General features: G+C 40.8%; 1 protein-coding gene across 2 annotated transcripts in view; it reads right to left on the bottom strand.

Annotated features, from left to right (window-relative positions):
* The window catches only part of PDE8A (phosphodiesterase 8A), a 119085-nt gene that overhangs the window by 37130 nt on the left and 61724 nt on the right, over window positions 1-20231 (bottom strand). Inside the window, exons 2-3 of one of the 2 annotated variants that reach the window (XM_089539009.1) lie at window positions 2052-2108; window positions 367-557 (exon numbers count right to left, since the gene is read on the bottom strand). In XM_089539009.1, the coding sequence (XP_089395135.1) occupies window positions 367-557; window positions 2052-2108 (248 nt within the window). The remainder of the gene's footprint in view (window positions 1-366; window positions 558-2051; window positions 2109-20231) is intronic. The other variant, XM_089539010.1, reaches the window with a different exon arrangement.

The following is a 20231-nucleotide window of genomic DNA, read 5'->3' as shown; positions in this document are numbered from 1 at the left end:
CTTTTGCCATTGTGAGAGGATTCTGAGAGTTGCAGTCCAACAGACTACCTTTTTCCAAAATCATCAGCTGGGCATAAGGCAAGAGTCAAAGCAGGTCCTGGCCTCTCCTCTCTTTTACTAAGCTAGAAGGGAATGGTGCCTATGTGAAAGTTTGCCTTCATGACTGTTGGGAGACTGGACTTCTCACCATTCAGTAAAGATGCAGACAGAGGAGAGGCAACCTCCAGTCTACTCCTTGTTATCTCCACGTTGGAGAGGAAATGGGGAAATATGGAGCATTTCTCTCTTATATAGAGCTAGTGAATGTTGTTCTCCAGAGCATCTGGAGGGAAGATGGACTGCTCTTCTCAGGCAGAGAAGACTCACCTGCACAGTGCTTCTGCATCAAAGTATTTTGAATGTCGGTGATCAATAATAATGATTTCATGGTGTTTTTCCAGAAAACACTCAAGAGCAGATTCAGGTGTCTTGGCAATGTTACACCGGAATCCTGCTTTCTCACATGCCCAGCAGAATCCATTGCTCTGGTTGTCTTCTTTGGCAAAGACTAAAAGTACCTGGTTCAAGATAAAAAGACAACAAGACAAAACCTTATTTTTAAAAACCACCAGATTTTGTAAATCAAATTAAGAGATGGATATAAAGACATGCAGGTGTCATTGAAATTGAGGCATTCACAATTTTAAGTACTTTGCAGGATTCTACCTGAGCTATAGCAATCTTCTCCAACCTAGTACTGTGCAGATTGTTTAGACTCTATTTCCCATCAGTCCGATCTAACACAGCCAATGGTCAGGGACAACTGGGATTTCAGTCCAGAAATATAAAGACTGCACCACTTGGGGAAGATTGTGCTAGAACTCTGAAACGGGGAAGGCACATTATTAGGTTACTGTTGTTATTGTGTACCTTCATGTATTTTTGGACTTATTATGACCTTAGGCAATGCCACCATGGTTTCCTCAGCAAGATTTGTTCAGAAGGGGTCTGTCATTGTCCTCCTTTCAGGATGAGAAAGAGTGACTTGCCCAAAGGTCATCTAGTGGCTTTCCATGGCTGAGCAGAGATTTGAACCTTGGTCTCCCAGTGTCTTAGTCCAACACTCAAAAATGCTGCACCACACCAAAGCTCCCTGTATACGGACAGTGTGTGGCAAAAAGGGATTGTATAGAAATTTCTGTGTGTGCATTTGTGTGTAGTGAAAGATACCAAGTGTAAAGTTGAAGAAGCACATCAGAAATATACAGCAGATCAGGAGTTCTATATCGATTGCTGAAGAACCATGCAAAGATGAACCCCACATTCTCTAGAAAGAGGGGTGGAAACTGCAATGAGAGAAACTGGGAAGAATACATCACCAGGAACAGACAACATTCCAACTGAACTGCTACAATCCACACAGACAAAATAAACTCTAGTGTTAACGAAAATATGCCAACAAATTCAGAAAATTAACACAAGCTAATGGTGTCAGATGCCATTAGATGGTCCCAAGACATTACATTGAACATATCACAGGCCACCGCCAGTATGAGGAATCAGCTACAGTTTTGGTAGAGAGGGAACCATTGTAAGTCTGGAAATGACATTTCATTTTTCCTTTTCTCTCTTTTCCTTTCTCTCTTTTCTCTCTCTTTCCCCTCCTCCTCCTCTTTCTTCTTCTTTCTTCATTCCTTTTGTGGTATGCAACTCTTTGAATATATTAGTGATCGCTATTTGTGATCTAAAAATAAAATATATATAATTTTGGTCTCCTTAGTATGCTTTATTTTATTTAAAATATATTTTAATAATTTAATCTATCCTAGCAATGAAATTTGCTTTATAGTTATTATTTTTACAGTATTATACTACTACTATATATATATTATTTGCAATTACATTATTTAGACTGGATATGTAGTATTTATTGTTCCTATGTTAAACTGTTCTCATCCAGTGAATGGAATACTGCAGGAATTATTCATTCTTGCTTGTGAGGATGAAGAACACAAAGATTTACATCCCTAGAGTTCACAGGTGTAAAAATCTCAATGTCCAATATGGCTTACCTGAAGTTGATCTTGGTGGAGTCTCATAGGGCCAAACTGTACATCTGTTCCTACTGCCTAGGATCAAGAACAGGACAGTTTTAAGTACTCTGTGTTGCATCAAGTGAGTCAACTATCAAGTAATACTTCTTAGTCACATACAAGAGTGTTTGGTTTATTCCCACTTCAGAAATACAGCACTGATAGGAGACAAATTAAGTGATTGTTTTCTGACTTATTTTCAAAATCAGAAGAGATACTGTTGTATATATTAATGTATAAGTCTAGCAATTGTAGTCAAAATATTGACCCAAAAAAACCTGAGGCGGGTTATCCATAAGTCAGTGTAAGTACTGCACATTAACTCGTATGTATGTATGTATGTATGGGAACCATCCCTAGCAAAAGGCAAAAGTGTAATCTGTCCTGGAAGCACTCACATCCCCCTCTTTACTTTCTTATCCATCCAGCCTTTAGTGTGAGCACAATACTGTAGCTATGCCTGCTAGACATGTAAGTTCTCTGGCATTGTTTTCCTTTGCTTTATCTTTTAGATCATTTGCTATATGCCCCTAAATTTTACCCTAAATTTATCCATGGGTCATATCAAAATCCGTAATTCTGCCCCCCAAACCGGCTCTCAATTTATACATGAGATTAATTTACAGCTGAGTATATACAGTAGCTACAAAACTTTGCTTAATCACTACAGCATTTTCAGCATTTTTACATGCATTTTTACTATTTTCAAAAGAGCTTTTCAAATATTGACATTTGAAGCTAAAATCCAAAACACACTGCAGAAATAATCTGGTTTGAGACCACTTTAACTGCCCTGGCACAATGCTAGGGAAGTCTGGGAACTGTAGTTTTGGGTGACATTTAGCCTTCTCTGTCAGAGAGCTACAACAAACTAAATTCTCGGGATTGCCCAACACTGAGCCGGGGTAGTTAAAGTGGTCTCAAACTGGATTATTTCTGCAGTGTGTTTTGAACCAATGACAACCAAACAGAGTAAACCATGCATTTGACTTGGCAATTTGGATGAGCTCTTTGTTTTTGTGGTAGAGGTGACAGGTGCAGATGAATGAAATATGCCAACTCAGAGAGCCGAAGGAAGTTCAAGACTCTGAAAAATCTTAGACAAATGATGGATGTGAACCAAGCTGTGACTTCTCCATGGTTAAAGGCGCTGCAGAGCTACAAAAGTAACTAACGGTCACAGTCTCTTACTGTCATGACGCAAAGTGCATGCGCTGGAATAGAAGATTTTACACACACACGAACACACACACTGTTCTGTTTCAGATTCTGATGACTATGAAAGTGGTGTTTTAACAATGTTATTCTTCACAGTAAAACCACACTTTATGATCAGATGTAATCCTCCCCTGTCCAGAATTTCTTCCAATGAGTAATTTTAAAGAGCCAGCAGGAGATCCCACATGCCACATAAAGGCCTTTGGAAATTACAGGGTTTCTCCTTGGCTCTATTACTTGAAACTCAGTCCTTAAGACTCCTCAGATGCCCTTTCATTTATTATGCTAGAAATTACCCATTTAATTTTAAATATAAACCAAGGCCAAACAAGAGAAACAGGAGCGGGAAACAAGGGGGAAGGGGTGGAAGTTGGGGTAAGTCAAAATCATATCCAGAGTGGTGCATTTCATGCAGTTCAAATTTGTATTCTCCTCCAAGGTAACATCAATTCTGCTGTAAAAATGGGTGAGAGTGGATTTTGCTCCTTGTATAAATTAAATAATTTTTTTAAAAATGCATTTGTATGTCTTCTTTGTGTAATTTGCATTATTTCCTCTATTTAAAGCATTCGCATAATAACCAGGGGGTTGGTTTAGATGGCCTCGAAGATCCATTCCAACCCAAATATGGCAAGGGGTTGCACTGGATGCGGTCTCTTCCAATTCTATTGACTTTATCACACGAAGGAGATTGGGAGTTTATCCCATTAACAGCCCAGAAAAATTGCATAATTATGCGAAACGATTTCACACGATGTCGCACAAAAGCTGCCATTAAAGTGGTCACAAAGAAGCATTAATGGTCAGCTTTTTACTTCCGGGATTTCAGTGACAATGCATTTTTATATCACTTTATTTGCACAATTATGTGTGGTAATCATTCATGCAATTATTCGCCACTTTCACTTTATTTGCGGGATGCTTTAAATGCACTTTAAGCTCTCTTTAAAGCTGAAATTAGCCCCACTGTGATAAACTTACAGAGCTTGGAACTTCCAAACCTCTGAATAAATCTTGCCAAGTCTATTGGTTGCCATAAATTGGAAAAGAAGGCACAAAGAGAGCCAATGTGGTGTAGTGGTTTGAAAGTTCTATATGACTCTGGAGGCCAGGGTTCAAATCCTTACTCAGCCATGGAAACCGATTGAATGACCTTAAGCAAGTCACACTTGCTCAGCCTCTGAAGAAAGCAAAAGCCTCTGAAGAAAGCAAAAGCAAACCCCCTCTGCCAAGAAAACCGTGATAGGTTTGTCTTAGGGTTTCCATAACCCTTGAAGGCACGCAACCACAACATTGTATTGTTGCAATAGCAATAACGACAGCCAAATCAATGACAGACCTAGAAAAGTTTATGTTATTAGCAGTTCTAACCAGGTCTTGCATATTGAAGGATGCAGCTTCCTTTATTGATTCAACCCATCTGTAATGCTCTTCCTCTTTTCGTGCTGCTTACAATTTCCCCCCAGCATTATAATCTTTTCCACTTCACTTCTAGTGCAAGTTCAAACTTGATCTGACCCATTCACATTTGCGTCCATCTGTACCATTTTATGTTTATTTATGTAACTCAGAAGTAGCATGCCTCAAATATGTTTTTTCCCTCCTCCCTTTGCACCATGTCTTTTAGATGATAATTCTGTGGGTTCCTGTAATGGTTTCTTTAAATTTGTACAGTGCCGAGAAAATATCAGATTCTCAACAACAGCAGCAGCAACAGACATTCGTGGTAACTGATCAATACCTATACCATATTTTCGCAACGCCATCTCCCTTTCCTTGGGTTCAAATACCTGGAGATAGGTTATTTGCTAAGTTAAACAACAACGTTGGAAAGAATCCTAAAACAGACAAAGCCAAAGAAGTGTGACTGATCAGAAGAATCAAAGGGCAAACAAACTAGACACTGACCTGGCATAACCCATAAAAGCACTTCAGGTTTCTCCTCCTTTGCCATGAGTCATTCCATGTCAGTCTAGCAGAGCAAAAACAGGGAGTGGGGGTGTTTCCAACTAATGGGTTCTTTTCCCACAAAGTAAAAAGCTTTCTGAGAGCTTGCTCACAGGATACTTCACAAGTACAGTGGAGGAGGGACTGGGAGGTGGCAGAAGGTGGAAAAGTCAATGTCGTTACATTGAGGTTGATAGGAAGGTAAAGAACATTCACCTATTTTCTCAACCTTGGTGATGGTAGGGAGAGGGGCTTAAAAGAGACATGATTTTCATTCTTGAGAAAGATGCCAGCCACAGCTGCTGGTGAAATGTCAGGAAAACACTCTTCCAGAACACGGCCTCATTGCTCGAAAAACCCACAAAAAGCTAAGGAGAAAGAATTGTTTTCTTTCGCTTTTTGCTGGAGTTTCCTCAAAAGCAGTACTACTGTTTGCAATTTTTTAAGGTATTTCATACAAAAGGCATTGGGATTTTGAGGGGAAAAGGCCATAGGGGGTTGTGCGCACACATATCCAGCAGAATTATGTATGGAATTCCATCAAAGCCCATTTTCCAGAAAAAATCAATCGTTTGGGTCCAATCCAGAATGATCCCCAATGAAATTGTGTCAGGCCAAATGAGTAGCGGTGTTGCTCTCTGTGTTGCTGAGAGTGTGAGAGCTCTGTCAGGTTAACTGGCATTTTAGAGCCAGCGTAGCATAATGGTTTGAGCATCAGACTATGACTCCAGAGACCAGGGTTCAATTCCCAGCCATGAAATGTAGTCTTGTTAAGCCAGGTGTCCTCCATCCTATATCTGTGCATTTCATTTTTTTCTACCTAAGTGCAGTACCTTACATTTCTCTCTGTTGAAATTCATTTTGTCAGTTTTGGTCTCTACCTTCCTGTCTCATGTTGTGTTTCAAGTCCTCGCAAGATACTTTCAAGTCAAATTTCAAATTAACTCTCAAGTCTGGGAGACAACTTTAACAGGGGAAAAAAAGGAGGTGGGACATGTTTCTTGGAAGAGAAGAACACACACACTAAGTAATGGGCTTGAGGTGGGAGTGAAGGTTTACTTGGTCGCCTGTCCCTGCTGCACATCAGAGAAGCCTTCTAAAGCTTTTCAAAGCTTTAAAGGAATCCTTCTGTTTCAAGTTGCTGAGCACTTTTGCTGTTCCCCTCCAAGAAATGCACCTCACATTCTGGAGTAGGTCTTACCCACTGCTGGAATTGAATGATGCTAGCAACTCGGTTGCTAAAAATATACAGTTCACAAGTCAAGAGTTGAGTCAAGTTGAGTAAGTGAGTAATTTATTGCTTGGTCAAGTCCAAGTTGAGTCATAGAAGCCATTTGAATCCGACCTGGATCCGATTCTATAGACTCGAGTCTACATCACTGGTCCTAAGTACCAGTAAGAATTCTCCCCCACCATCACCACCACATTTCAAATGAGATTATCTTTCTCTTGTCAGCTTTCTTCACTCTCTAGCTCTCACACCCATACATAGAAATCAAAAATACTATGTTCCTCAAAAGATATATTTTTGCCTCTGATTTGTCTGTGAGTGTGATGTAAAAGAGATCTTTCTGTAGTGAATTTTTGGAGTGGGGTGGACTAATTCACAGCACACATACAAACACCTGAAACAATCTTCTGCTGTTGGCTGGAGTTCGAATTTTTTACAGTGCTAGTTTTGCAATGCAAGCTGCTTTCGAGTGTTGAACTGGCAACCTGCAGAATATCAGAGGGAGGATCAGTCTTGTGTGCCATTGCATCCCAGCTCTGGTCTGGGAGTAAAAGTCACATCAGTAATGAGTCTTTTGAAGCCAGAACAGGTTAGATAGAACTCTCTGACCCCTATTAAACCTTCAAAGGTTGCTTGTGAGTCTCAGCAACTAAGAGAGTTTCCACTTGCTGGCTAAAGATGACCCCTGCCTTGCTTCACTTTACCTCCAGCTTGACACAGGTCTCATGCTCATGACGACAGCCCTCCTGTGAAACTATGCTACTGAACAAAGATCCCCTTAATCCTCTTGCACTAGAAGAAAATACTTATGTTGCTTGAATTGCGGGGCATTTTTGGACTGAGCTGAGAATTCCAGTATATTCCAGTGTGGTGCATATCCAAAGCTGGATTTGCATTTCCAGAATCAAACATATGCTATCTAAATACCCAGGTAGAATAAAATAAAATAAAATAAGTCACAAGGCGGAATAAAATAAATGAAATAAAGCATACACTTATCATACACATTCAGAGAAAATAAAACATACACTGCTTGTACATTGGGCTATTGCTTGACTACAATGTTTTAAAACAGAAAGGAAGGAACTTATAGTTCCCCATCACTCCTTGTTTGGTTCTAGGATCCTCCGTGAATAACAAAATCTGTAGATGCTCAAGTCCCATTAAATATAATGGCAGAGCAAAAAGGTGTCCCTTATATAAAATGAAAAATCAAGGTTTGCTATTTGGAATTCATACTTTTTTTTTTTAATATTTTCAAGCTGTGGATGCTTGAAACCGTGGATAGAAAATCCGTGGATAAGGAGGGCCGACTGTATCATAAAGGTAAAATTTTTCTCTTTGACAAGGTTTGACAAGGCTTACCCTTTGACAAGTTGTGTCCAATTGTAGGAGGTGCTGCTCATCTCCGTTACTAAACCAAAGAGCCAATGTTCTTCATGAGCATGTGGCCAGCATGACTGCATGGAATGCTGTTACTTCCCACCAAGTATTTATCTACTTGCACTTTTACATGCTTTCGAACTTCTAGGTTGGCAGAAGGTGGGACTAGTGATGGGAATTCACTTCGTCACATGGCACTTGGGCCTCGACCTGCCAATCTTGCAATTGTCAGAGTCAACATTTTAACCACTGAGCCACCACATCCCTTTTTGTATCATAATTTGCCCAAGACCAGCACGAGGCATTTTGTCCTAATACATTACAAAGAATGGGACCAAAAACAGATTACCCCAATGATATGTATGTATGTATAAATAAATAAATAAATAAATATTTCTTGTCTCCTATTAAGCTTCCAGCTGCATTTTGTTGTAGTTAGGTAAAAAGCTGAGACCAGTGACAGGAGCTCACTCCATCATGCAGCAGCTGGGCCTCAAACTGCCAACCTTCCAATCGTCCAAAAAGGAAGGAACTTCTAGCTCCCCACCTTAACCACTAAGCCACCGCATCCCTTTGTAAAATATTTTATTTACAGTATTTTATTTCATAAATGCCTTTGAGTCCCAGTTCTGCAGAAAAGGTATAAATACATATAGTCAGAGATTAAACTTCATAATCATCATCACCATCATCCTTGAGAGTACTTATTCCCGATTGTTTCTTGTATAAGCACACATCAAATATCAAAGCAACACACTTTTCTGGCTGACTATCAAACATCACTGTTGCTAAACATTAGCAGCACTCAACACACTTTATAGCTCTAGGGCTGGCTTCTCACCTCATTTACAACGGCAAGGAAGCCACAGAGGCACAATTAATGCTGATGGGTTTACAACCTCCCCCTTGATACACAGTGGTGTAAAAGAATGGTACACTCAAACATCAACTCCTCTCTCATGCTCCTTTGGTAATTTAGAACTGGTAATCAGACGCTGGAACAGACAGGGAACAAGGAGTCCTGGTGCTGTTTTGCCTTTTGCTTGCCAGATTAAAAAAGGGACAAAGGTAAGAAGTCTTGAGGAGTTTGATACTGAAATCTCTCAGTTATTAGTTAAAGATAGGCCTCTGAGCACAGAATTCTAATTTACAGACAGAAGTCTTTCAGCATTTTCTACCCGATGCAACACACACATACACACCCACTGTGCTTACTATATATATTATAAATCACTCTCATATATAAGTCAAGGCCACGTTTTGGGCTCAAAATTATGGATTTTCATATTACCTGTGCATAGGTCGAGCGTGAAATTTAGAGGCACATAACGGTGCCAAAGAACTTGCAAAATTGCAACAGGCATAATGGTTTGTTTGTTGTTGTGTGCCTTCAAGGCATTTCCAATTTATGGCAACCCTATCATGGGGTGTTCTTGGCAAGACTGGTTCAGAGTAGGCTTGCCACCGCCATCCTCTGAGGCTGAGAGTATGATTTACCCAAGGTCATCCAGTAGGTTTACATGGCTGAGCTGAGATCCGAACCCAAGGCTCAAACCACTACACTGAAAAGAGTTGAAGTACTTACTTTTTTCTCCAGGGATAAGTCGACCCAAGGTTTTGGAGTTTATTTTTTGACTAAAATTTCTAGGCTTATACATCAGTACTGTATTTTCTGGCATATAAGACTACTTTTTAACCCAGGAAAATTTTCTCAAAAGTTGGGGGTCGTATCATACGCCAGGTGTCGTCTTATAGGACTGAAACTTCTGAGCCGGACAGGAAAATCTGCGGTCACTGCATATGGTGGAGGGAGCTCAAAAATGTCAGCGGCCACATATCCTCCGTATGTGGTGACCGTATGAAAGCAGCAAGGACGGTGCTGTACAAGTACGGTAGAAGAAAATCTTGGATACAGGGAGGGCTGGGCAGGCAGGGAGAGCTGACCAATCCAAGCAGGCTTTATATACAACAGGTTTTCCTGCTGAGTACCTGCATGTCATAAGCATTTGAATTAAAATTACCATATTGAAATAAAATCTGATGTTTTTTTTAATTTTTATTTGGTGTGCGTTGGAAGAGGGGTAGTCTTATACGGCGAGTATATCCCAAACTCTATATTTTAACTGGAAAAGTTGGGGGTCGTCTTATATGCCCAGTTGTCTTATAAGCCGGAAAATATGGTATATACAGTATCTAATTTTTGCACAAAATCAAAAGGAGAGAGGAGAGGTTTTGTAAACATCCTCACATTTTTTAAAAGTATAAAGATATCATGAGAGCCAGCAGTGGTTTGAGTGTTACGACTATGATCTGAATACCAGGGTTCGAATTCCCCTCTTGGCCAGGGAAACCCACTGGGTGGCTTTCGGCAAGACACTCTCTCAGCCTCAGAGAGAGGCAAAGGCAAAGCCTCCTCTGAACAAATCATGCCAAGAAAACCCTGTGATAGGTTCACCTTAGGGCTGCCACAACAACATGAAGGTATCCCCAGCACAAATGCCTCCATAAAAGATTAAGAGATAGCAACGACTATGCTAGAGAAGCATGCCCAGCATCATTTACCCACACAGGAAGGAGACCCTACATTTGCATGCACTTTTCTGCCACCATTTAGTGAGTATGTCCAGTTCTCTGTCCTATCACCGCCTGGCAGTTCTCTAGTGCCAGGAAGCGTCCCCATTGCTGTCACTTACAAAGCGAGTGGCGAGAGGAAGGAGGTACCATATTTCAGACAATGGAGAAGCAGATGGCCTCAGCTTCATTGGGAAAAGAAATGAGGGTCCCTTATCAAATGGAGTACACCCATTTTTTTCTTCTCCGAAAAGACCAGAGGAGTGGGATTTGGTATTAGATGAGACTGCTGATTTACTATATTAATCTATTGGTAGATAATATTTTATTTTTGTAGTCATTACAGCAGCCTTGACTGCCTATAGATTGCCACAGCCATATTATTTAATGGTGGTGCACATACATGAGCGTGTTGATGCGGACACATGCACATAATCGCCCATTAAATAATATGAGGTGCAAATGTCTGTGTTTTTTCCCCATCTTCAGGGGTGTGTGCATGTCCCAGAACCAAACCTGTATGGATGGGAAGGGTCTACTGTACTTCAGAGTTTCAAATGTTACTTCAGAAGTAATTGGTTATGGCATCAGTAGGTGAAGATAGTACAGTCAGCTCCATATCCATGGAATTTTTATCCATAGATTCAAGCATCCACAGATTGAAAAAACTCCAAAAAATATAAATTCCAAAAAGAAAAACCTTTATTTTGCCATTTTATATAAGGGACATAATTCCACTATGCCACTGTATTTAATAAGACTTGAGCATCCACGTATTTTGGTAACCATGAGGGGTCCTGGAACCAAACCCCAGCGGATACCAAGGGCCAACTGTAATAAGTTGCTGTCAGAGGCCCAGTTTCAAATAACTATTTACTTTCCATTCCCCAAAATAGGTAATTACTTTTAGTTATTACTTTAAAAATCTGAAAGTGTTCCATTCAACCATAGCAAGCACAGTTAAAAGCAGCACTAGAACCAACTGATATTCTTCCTTCATCATTTTGTGAGGCCACAGTCCCAAAACAATAAAAGTAACTAAAAATGAGAAAATTTGTCCCTTTTAAAGTTATAATTGGAATGTACAGCACCAATGTGTTTGCTGTTGGAAAGGGGCATTAATTACAAACAAGCAATTGATAGTAATTAGTTCTTCCAAGCTTTGGCCATCACAGGGGATGACTTGAAATTTCAACAGTTTCTTCTGCCTCCTAGATGCTTTTCAGGCAATCTTTCGGAGCTGGAAACTTCATTTTGTTGGTATGCAAATGTTTCCTACTTTGCCATTTTTGCAACAATCACATCTGGAGGAAGGAGTGAAAAATGGAAAAGGAGCAGACCTGGCACAAAAACAACAACACTGCAATAGGCAAAATGTCTGCCAGTACGCCAGACAGATACGTGTAGCATTTGTTCCATTATTAGAAAGCTGTCCTTGTCTAGAGGGCAAACAAAGACTTTCACATCCACATGTACATGCACATGCACACAGACCAAGGGCTTGATTTTCAAAGTCACCACTTAATTGTAAGACATTCTGAAATCAATGGCAGCTCATGGGCATAAACAAAAGTCACTCCAGTGGCACGCTAAAGGATTATAATATTATTACCTGTGTCCTATACAGAAGAAGGGGGACATCTGAATGGCAAAAAAGAACCAGCAACACAAGTTGGGAGAGTGCATGTTCTCTAGGGCAGTGGTTGTTGACTTTTAACTTTCAAATTTTTCAAATTGTTTTTTAAACTTCCTATTTATACTTTTTAATGCTTTTGCAATGTTTTTAAATTGTACTGTTGTAAATGTGTTGTTAGCTGCCTTGAGTCCCTATATTGGGAAAAGTGGGATATAAATAAATAAAGTAATAATAATAACAACCACCCTTGGCCCTCCAGAGGTCTTGGACTTCAACTCCCAGAAGCCCCTACTAGGATGGCTGAATTCCAAAACATCAAGGTTAAGCACCACTGTATGTCTGTATGTGCCTTTAAGTCACTTAAGGTTTTCTTAGACAATGAATATCCAGAGGTAGTTTTGTTATTCCCTTCCTCTGAAATATAGCCTACAGCAGCTGGTATTTGTTGGACTCTCCCATCCAAGTTCTAATGAGAGCTGATGGGATCTAGTGTTTTAGGATACTTAGACAGACCACTGCTCCAAGGGGATAAAGTCTTTCAGGTGCTCTGGAATCTCCCCCGACCAGGAGGACTAAGTGAAAGAGATCAGGGAATGTTTCAGATCAACCATTTTAGGACTGTCAGTGATCAACCGGAATATGCTGTCCCAAGCAGCAAGACCTCGATTCCCAGCTCAAGATACTAGGATCAATCCTAGCAAGACAACATAAGCAATCCAAATGGTTGCTTCAGGGCAGCAATGCTTTTGAAAGGTATAAAGAAACTGTGTGATGCCTCAGAATGCAGAGAACCCAAGAGCAGTGCGTCATCAGCATTCTGTATGCCATAGCTAGAGGGAAATGTTTAATAAGCAAGAGCAGAAAGTTTAAGGACATGTGGATTTATTTTTTGAAGGCCATTTTGACTCTTGTGTCATGATAACAAGAAGGCATTAATAAAAATATAAAGACCATATTAAATATAAATACATATATGAAAGATGGGCTTTTTGAGACAAATGTTAGGATTTAGTTCTTAATCTGTCTATTGCTTCCAAAAAGGAATGTGAGGATCTGGACGGAGAGCGCAAGCTGATGTACTAAGGAGCTGATACCTATTTCTCAAAAATCAAAAACATATCCTTAGCATGTGTGGTGTTGTCGTTAGAGAGGGCAAAGCCTCACAGAAGCACCAGCATCTATGGCAACAGTGATCTCAGAAGATCTGCTTTCTCCTGGGAGTTCTCATTTTGCATAAACAGACCATGAGCAAGGAAAACATTTCATACAAGACAGCAACACTTCTGCTTAATACTTCTGCACTTCTCTGAAGTCTAAAAAGTCTCCTAATAATCAACAGCTAGAGACCTTTCAGCATTTGCTGTCACCAATTTGATGGGTGGTGGGCAACATGCAGCCCTTGGGACCCCTAACTATGACCCTTGAAGGCTTCCAGAAAGGGCCCAGAGTCCTGCAGAGTGGCCCCAAACCACCCACAAATACAGTGGTTTGGCTTCCCCAAATATATAGACCAGTGGTTCCCAACCTTCCTAATGCCGTGACCCTTTAATACAGTTCCTCATGTTGTGGTGACCCAAACCCATGAAATTATTTTCATTGCTACTTCATAACTGTAATTAAATAGGTGTTTTCCAATGGCCTTAGGCGACCCCCATGAAAGGGTCATTCGACCCCCAAAGGGGTCCCGACCCACAGGTTGGGAACCACTGGTATAGACTCCCACAATCCCTGCAAAAAGAAAACTGGCCAAAATGGCAGCCAGAAGTGATGTTATGTCACTTTGTTGCACTGAAATGTACTTATGCAACCCACTGGGAGAGCATGTGGCAGTACGATGGCCCCTATCCCCCCATGCACTTCCCCTCCCCTCTCTACATGTTGGACGTGCAGGAATGTTTTTATGTTTTCTTCAGTTTATCTCTGGAATCCACAGCATCAATAAGAGCATCTTATATCTTCTTTATATGGGCTGGCAGCTTTTCAGGATTGGTCCCCTCCAGCGATATCCACCACTGAGATGGAAACATCCCCATATATCATGAGGATACACTTATCACCAGTGCTGTGTGCTTATCATCACATGCAAGCCACGCTGTAAAGAGTCCATGTGTGAAAAGCCCTCAGGCTTCAGACCCAAGTTTCATGTGCATTCAAATAATGTTCACACATGTGCATACATACCCAAGACACTTTTGCATGAAAACTGTGTGAGCCTAGGCAGGGGCTGCCATGAGTGTAGAAGGAGTCCTTTGATTTAATTAAAAATGTTGACCATTTAGCCACTCAGCTGGTAACACAAGAACTGTATAACAGAGATCATGCGGGGGGGCGGGGGGGGGGGGGAGGAGAAACTGTAAGGAAGCAACAGATGAAACAGCAGCTTTTGTCTCTCTGAAACATAAAGAGATTTGGGTTGAAATCATGTTCTTATCGCCCCTGAATTCTTCAGCAGTGTCTTAAGGATGTTGCTAAGAGTCAGTGTGGACTACTGGTTATATGGTGTTATATGTTGTGGACTTCAAAGATCCACATTTAAGTCCCCACTGAGTCATGCAATTTTACTCTCTTTGCAGTCTGACTCATCTTCCAGGGTGTTGTGAGGACAAATGTGAAGCAGAAGAGAACCACATATGCTCATTAAATATGGAATATAAATGTAACTAACAATAATAACAATGAAGAAATGATGGTTCAGTTGGCAGCCAAGAATATAAAGGACAGCCCCTTTCTCCTTGTTCCAACTCCTATGGCTCTGTCCTCTGAGGGAGAGAAGAGCAGCCAAGCAAAGTTCCAACATGCCATGGCACAGAGACTGGTGAGAAGTCCTCCATTCATGCTTCAACTGCCACTGATCTGGCCTCTGAGAGGGAGAAGAGCAGCCAGCATCTGCTGGACTTAACCCCATGGTTAATCCTCCAAAGTAAGATCACATTGCTGAATACGTTTGGTTTCCTCAGTTCATACAAATAGGAGGGTGGCTAAGGCTATGCTGACCATAAGACAAATCCTAAAGGTGCTCAAAAAGCACAAAACTCTCTGTGCAAGCTTTCAAAACAACATGTTTCTTCTCCAGGCAAAGATGTTATTAAACATGAAACGAAGAACCCTTGGCTTGGTTATTCTGAGAATACTGTCCATGAGGCCTAAATAAAATAGCCTGGGGTGATGAAAACATAGCAAAAATAAGCCCAGGTACTCTAGAGGGCATTTGGAGGTAAAATTGATTTTTAAAAATTCTTTTTGCAGGTTGGCAGGTCTAGCCCTCCCATATCTCCTGGGGGCCTTCTACAGTTGCCTACCTTTGGTCTAGGCTGATTCACAGTAGCTCCCTAGCAGAACACTTTCTCACCTTGGAAAATTTATTTTTAGAACGACCTCAGGAAAGCATGGGCCCAACATGCAGTCCAAAAAGGAATTTTCCAAATTCTGCCTTCTATCTGATCCTTTTAGCTGGAGATTCCAGAAATTGAACCCGAGGCCTTCAGCACAAACCTCTAAGCTAATGTCTCCCCACCCAACCATCCCAACAGTAGGAACACCTTTTTCATAGCTAGCACACATTCAGAGTTATCATATAACAGTAAATTGATGTAGCATATTATAGAATCATAAAGTTGAAAGAGACCACAAGGCCTATCCAGTCCAACTCCCTGCCATTCAGGAAATCATAATCAAAGCATCCCCAACAGATGGCCATCCAGCCTGTTTAAAGACCTCCAAAGAAGGAGACCCACCACTTTCCAAGGGAGTGTGTTCCACTGTCAAATAGCTCTTACTGTCAAGATGTTCCTCCTAATGTTGAGGTGGAATCTCTTTTCCTGTAGCTTGCATCCATTGTTCCATGTTCTAGTCTCTGGAGCAGCATAAAACAAGCTTGCTCCATCCTCAATTTGACACCCCTTCAAATACTTAAACAGGGCTATCATATTACCTCTTATCCGTCTCTTTTCCATGCTAAACATACCCAGCTCCTTAAGTCTTTCCTCATAAGGCATGGTTTCCATGCCCTTAACCATTTTGGTGGCTCTCCTCTGGACATGCTCCAGCTTCTCAACATCATTTTTGAATTGTGGTGCCCAGAACTGGACCCAGTATTGCAAGTGAGGCCTGACCAAGGCAGAGTAGAGTGGCACTATTACTTCCCTTGACCTATACTTTTATTGATGCAGCCTAAAATCACAATGGTCTTTTTAGCTGCCGCCTCACACTGCTGACTCATGTTCAACTTGTGGTCTACTAGGACTCCTAAATTTCTTTCACATGTAGTCTTGTTAAACCAGGTGTCCCCCATCCTATATCTATGCATTTCATTTTTCCACCCTAAGTGCAGTACTTTACATTTCTCCACGCTGAAATTCATTTTGTTAGCTATGGCCCAGTTTTCTAATTTATTAAGGTCATCTTGAATTTTGATCTTGGAGTATTAGCTATTCCCCCTAATTTGGTGTCATCTGCAAATTTGATAAGCATGCCCTCTATTCTTTTGTCCAAGTCATAAAGATGTTGAATAGCACTGGGCACAAGACAAAACCCTGTGACACTCCACTAGTCACTTCTCTCCAGGATGAAGAGGAGCGATTGTTGAGAACCCTTTGGGTTCAGCCAGTCAACCAATTACAAATCCACCTAACAGTCACATTGTCTAGCCCACATTTTACCAGCTTGTCTGCAAGAATATCATGAAGGATCTTGTAAGGATTGGCAGAAAGGTATGAGGCTAGATGAAGTATCTGATTCTCATAATGCATAATGAAGGCAAGGCAGGAGCAGTTTCCTTTCTTGGTTGTGCCTGGGGAGCAACGCAACTATGAGAAGGGAGAGATAGAGCTGGGTCCCAAAGGGTTACAGCATCACTTGAGGATCCCTGTGGAAATTCCCCTCAGGAGGAACAGAAGCTTGAAAATAACAGAGTTGCTCCCTATCCCCCATACAAATGACACACAGATGTGTTATAATATTGCTGCCATGACATCTTAGAAAGTAGAGCCAGTCCAGTTTTAAGGCTCTTCCACTCAAATGAAAGTGTTGTGTGCCTTTAGGGTGACATATGGGTCCAAAACACACTGCAGAAATAATCCAGTTTGAGATCACTTTAATTGCTCTGGTTCAATGCTAGGGAATTCCGGGAGCTGTAGTTTTGTGAGACATTCAAAGGAAGGGACATACTACTATGTACACAAACTGGAAAATATCAGGGACCAAACAAAGCAACAACAGCCTGGAAATAGCTCATCTGTCATCTTGTTGGATAAATAAACAATGGAATCAAACAATAATATGATTTTATACTGAAGCTCATGGGCTTGCCTGATTTGAAGAGCTTGACTGAAAAGTTCTTCTATTGTCCAAAACAAGCTTTCTGATCAAATCCACTCTTCCTGCTACTTTGACAGGCAAGATTTTTTTTCAACATAAAAAGATAATTCAACATAGCATGTTACTATAGCTACTCCTGAGTGAAAAAAGCCATCGTGTTTTGGTAACGAAAGCTTTCTATCAAATCAAAAACAAATGTATTTTCTTCTCTTTCATGGGATTGTGCATCATGCTCTGCTAGGGCAAATGTTCTTCCCACATTCATAATTATGTGGTTTGATGTTTCACTCTGCTTCTTTTGTCCTCTTGTTTCAGAGACCAAACAAATGCAGGATTCTTTAGGTGTGTTTTAGTTTCTTTCTCTGGCATTTCATAGCTGCAGTAACAATAATAATAATAATCTATTTTGACTAACTATTTGAACAAGACATATGTATAGTCTACAGCTGTTCTGAAAGAACAGATGTGCAAAGATTTGAGAAGAAAGCATTCCCTGCATCTGACTTCAATGAATATACTTTATCAACTCTCTTTCTTCAAGAACAACTGAGTCTTGGGACTCCTTAAAGAGTGATACGTTCATTGTGGCATAAGCCATTCTGCTCTACAGTCCACTTCATCAGATGAAGGACTTATATATATACACACACACAATACATACACATGCTTAGAGAAGGGAGACTTTAAATAGTGAGGTCAGAGTTCAGCTTCAACTACCACTACTATCACCATCATCACTGCCACTATTTCATCTTCTTCTAATATATATCCGATATTCAGACATTATGGTGACATACTCTCTCTCTCTCTCTCTCTCTCTCTCTCTCTCTCTCTCTCTCTCTCTCTGAATAAAGATTTACCGGATACCCTTCAATATTTCGCAGATGAAAACTGGGACATGTGTGGACAAGCAACAACTGAGTGTTGTCAAAATATTCAAAAATTATTAATGAGGAAGGGCAAGACTCCACTTTCTCTTGCCCTGATGCTGAATTAATTCAGAGCAAACTACTTTTGTGCTCTGAACTCCTTCCAACTCAGTTTGCAACAACTGAAGTAAGCTGGTAAATTAGCAGGAGGAAGAGGGAGAAACCGGGACATTTTAAGAGTGGCTGAAAGTGGGATAGCACAGGGGTAATTGGGATGGCCCAAATTGGGACCCCTGGAATGTATGCTATCTATCTGCCTATCTAATGAGCTTCTTGTCTACCTATTGACTAATCTATCTACCTGTTAAAATCCCACCTTTCCCTCAAAACTGGAAGTCAAGGCAGCTCAGAACAAACAGGGACAAATTTAAAAATTTATTTTAAAAACATCTGAACTAATATCACATTAAAACATATCAAAGTACAGCATCTACCCAGCCTAGCTGAATTTTGCCTGCCTCCAAAAGGAAAAAAGAGAAGGACCAGCCTTGTTTCCCTTGGCCATATAAGCCATGAGCAAGGTAGCAAGGTAACATACCAGGAGGTTTCTGGTCACTTTAAAGATGGCAGACCAACATCTCACACACACACACACCCGCCTAATGCTGAAGCGCCATTTGCAAACAGATTATTTTTAATCTTTAATCTCTATGGTCCTGTATTTTGGAGTGTTTACAACTCCACTGAGTTCTTTTGAAGGCCCATGAAGAAGGCCTTTCTCTATGGCACGTTCCAGATGCGCCAGTAGTACGTACTAGGTACATACTAGGGTTACGAAAGGGCATCCTTTCTGGATGCCCTAACCCTAGTACGTACCTAGTATGTACAAAATGGAGGTGCCCATTCTACATGGGCACCGCCATTTTGACGTTGCGGATGCTTAGCGTTCACATGTCGCGGCGCAGAAATGACACCACAAGTGCGCCATTGGTGCCTTGCGACATCATTACCACGTCGCAAAAAGAAGCCGCTTTTTGCGGCTTCTTTTTTGCTGTGCCAGAGAACTGTGCGGTTTGTCCGCTGCGGTTCCCTGACGCAGCAATCACGGGCGCCCGCAGAGAACCCTTTTTGGGCGCTCTGTAAAGCGCCATTGTGACCAAAGCATGTTGCGCTATTTTAACACTGAATAAACAGCTGACCATCCCAGAGCACGCGGAGCTTGTCCCCTCATTGTGTTAAATTTCCAGGATAGAAAGAAACAATTGTACCCAATGGGTACAAATACAATGCTGGTCCTTGGCACAATGACAGTGGGATGTCTAGTTTCTCCAAGGGCTATCATCAGTGCAGCAGTCTTGGGTTTTTGCCTCCCACAACCTGTGGCAATAGAAAGGGAGGGATGTAAAGAAAGATTTGATGGATCAGGGTGAGTGGGATGAAGATTGGGAGAGATTAATAAAAATTAGATTTGAAAGAAGCCAGTTCCAGATGAACTCATGCAAGTTTGAGGGCCCGTTGATGACTATTTCTAAACTCATTGCTTTTAACTCATTGCATACAAGATGAACGTCAACTCAAATTTATGGGCCTGGTTCCAGTTTATCAACTACAGTAATACATTTATTTAATACCTCTCCAATCTGTATTTATTATTCACTCAAAAAACTATATAGATCTCTTTTAATGTTTTTATTTATTTATTTTTTTGCATTAGCAAAATTTAAGATACTGGGACTATCCAGAAAGCTATTCATTTATTACTGAATAGAGAATGCTTTAAAAAAAAATCTTGCCCTTTCTTTTCTGCTTACACAAAATTTGAAAGACATCTGAATCACATCAAAGAATAAAAATGCAAATTGCAAGAGGAATGCAAAACAAGTGTTCTGAGAATATTCTCCGTGGGGTCAAACATCTGTTTAGAGAAAGGTGTCGCTGCCTTATTTCTCAGTGAAAAAAGAAACCCCAGGAAAATGATAAGACATCGT

Source organism: Sceloporus occidentalis, unplaced genomic scaffold, assembly GCF_023333645.1.
Source record: "Sceloporus occidentalis isolate IW3139 unplaced genomic scaffold, rSceOcc1.0.p SCAF_9, whole genome shotgun sequence".
In the NCBI taxonomy this organism is placed as follows: Eukaryota; Metazoa; Chordata; class Lepidosauria; order Squamata; family Phrynosomatidae; genus Sceloporus; species Sceloporus occidentalis.
The sequence above is the reverse complement of the archived record's forward strand: the minus strand, read 5'-3'. Positions and strand labels throughout refer to the sequence as shown.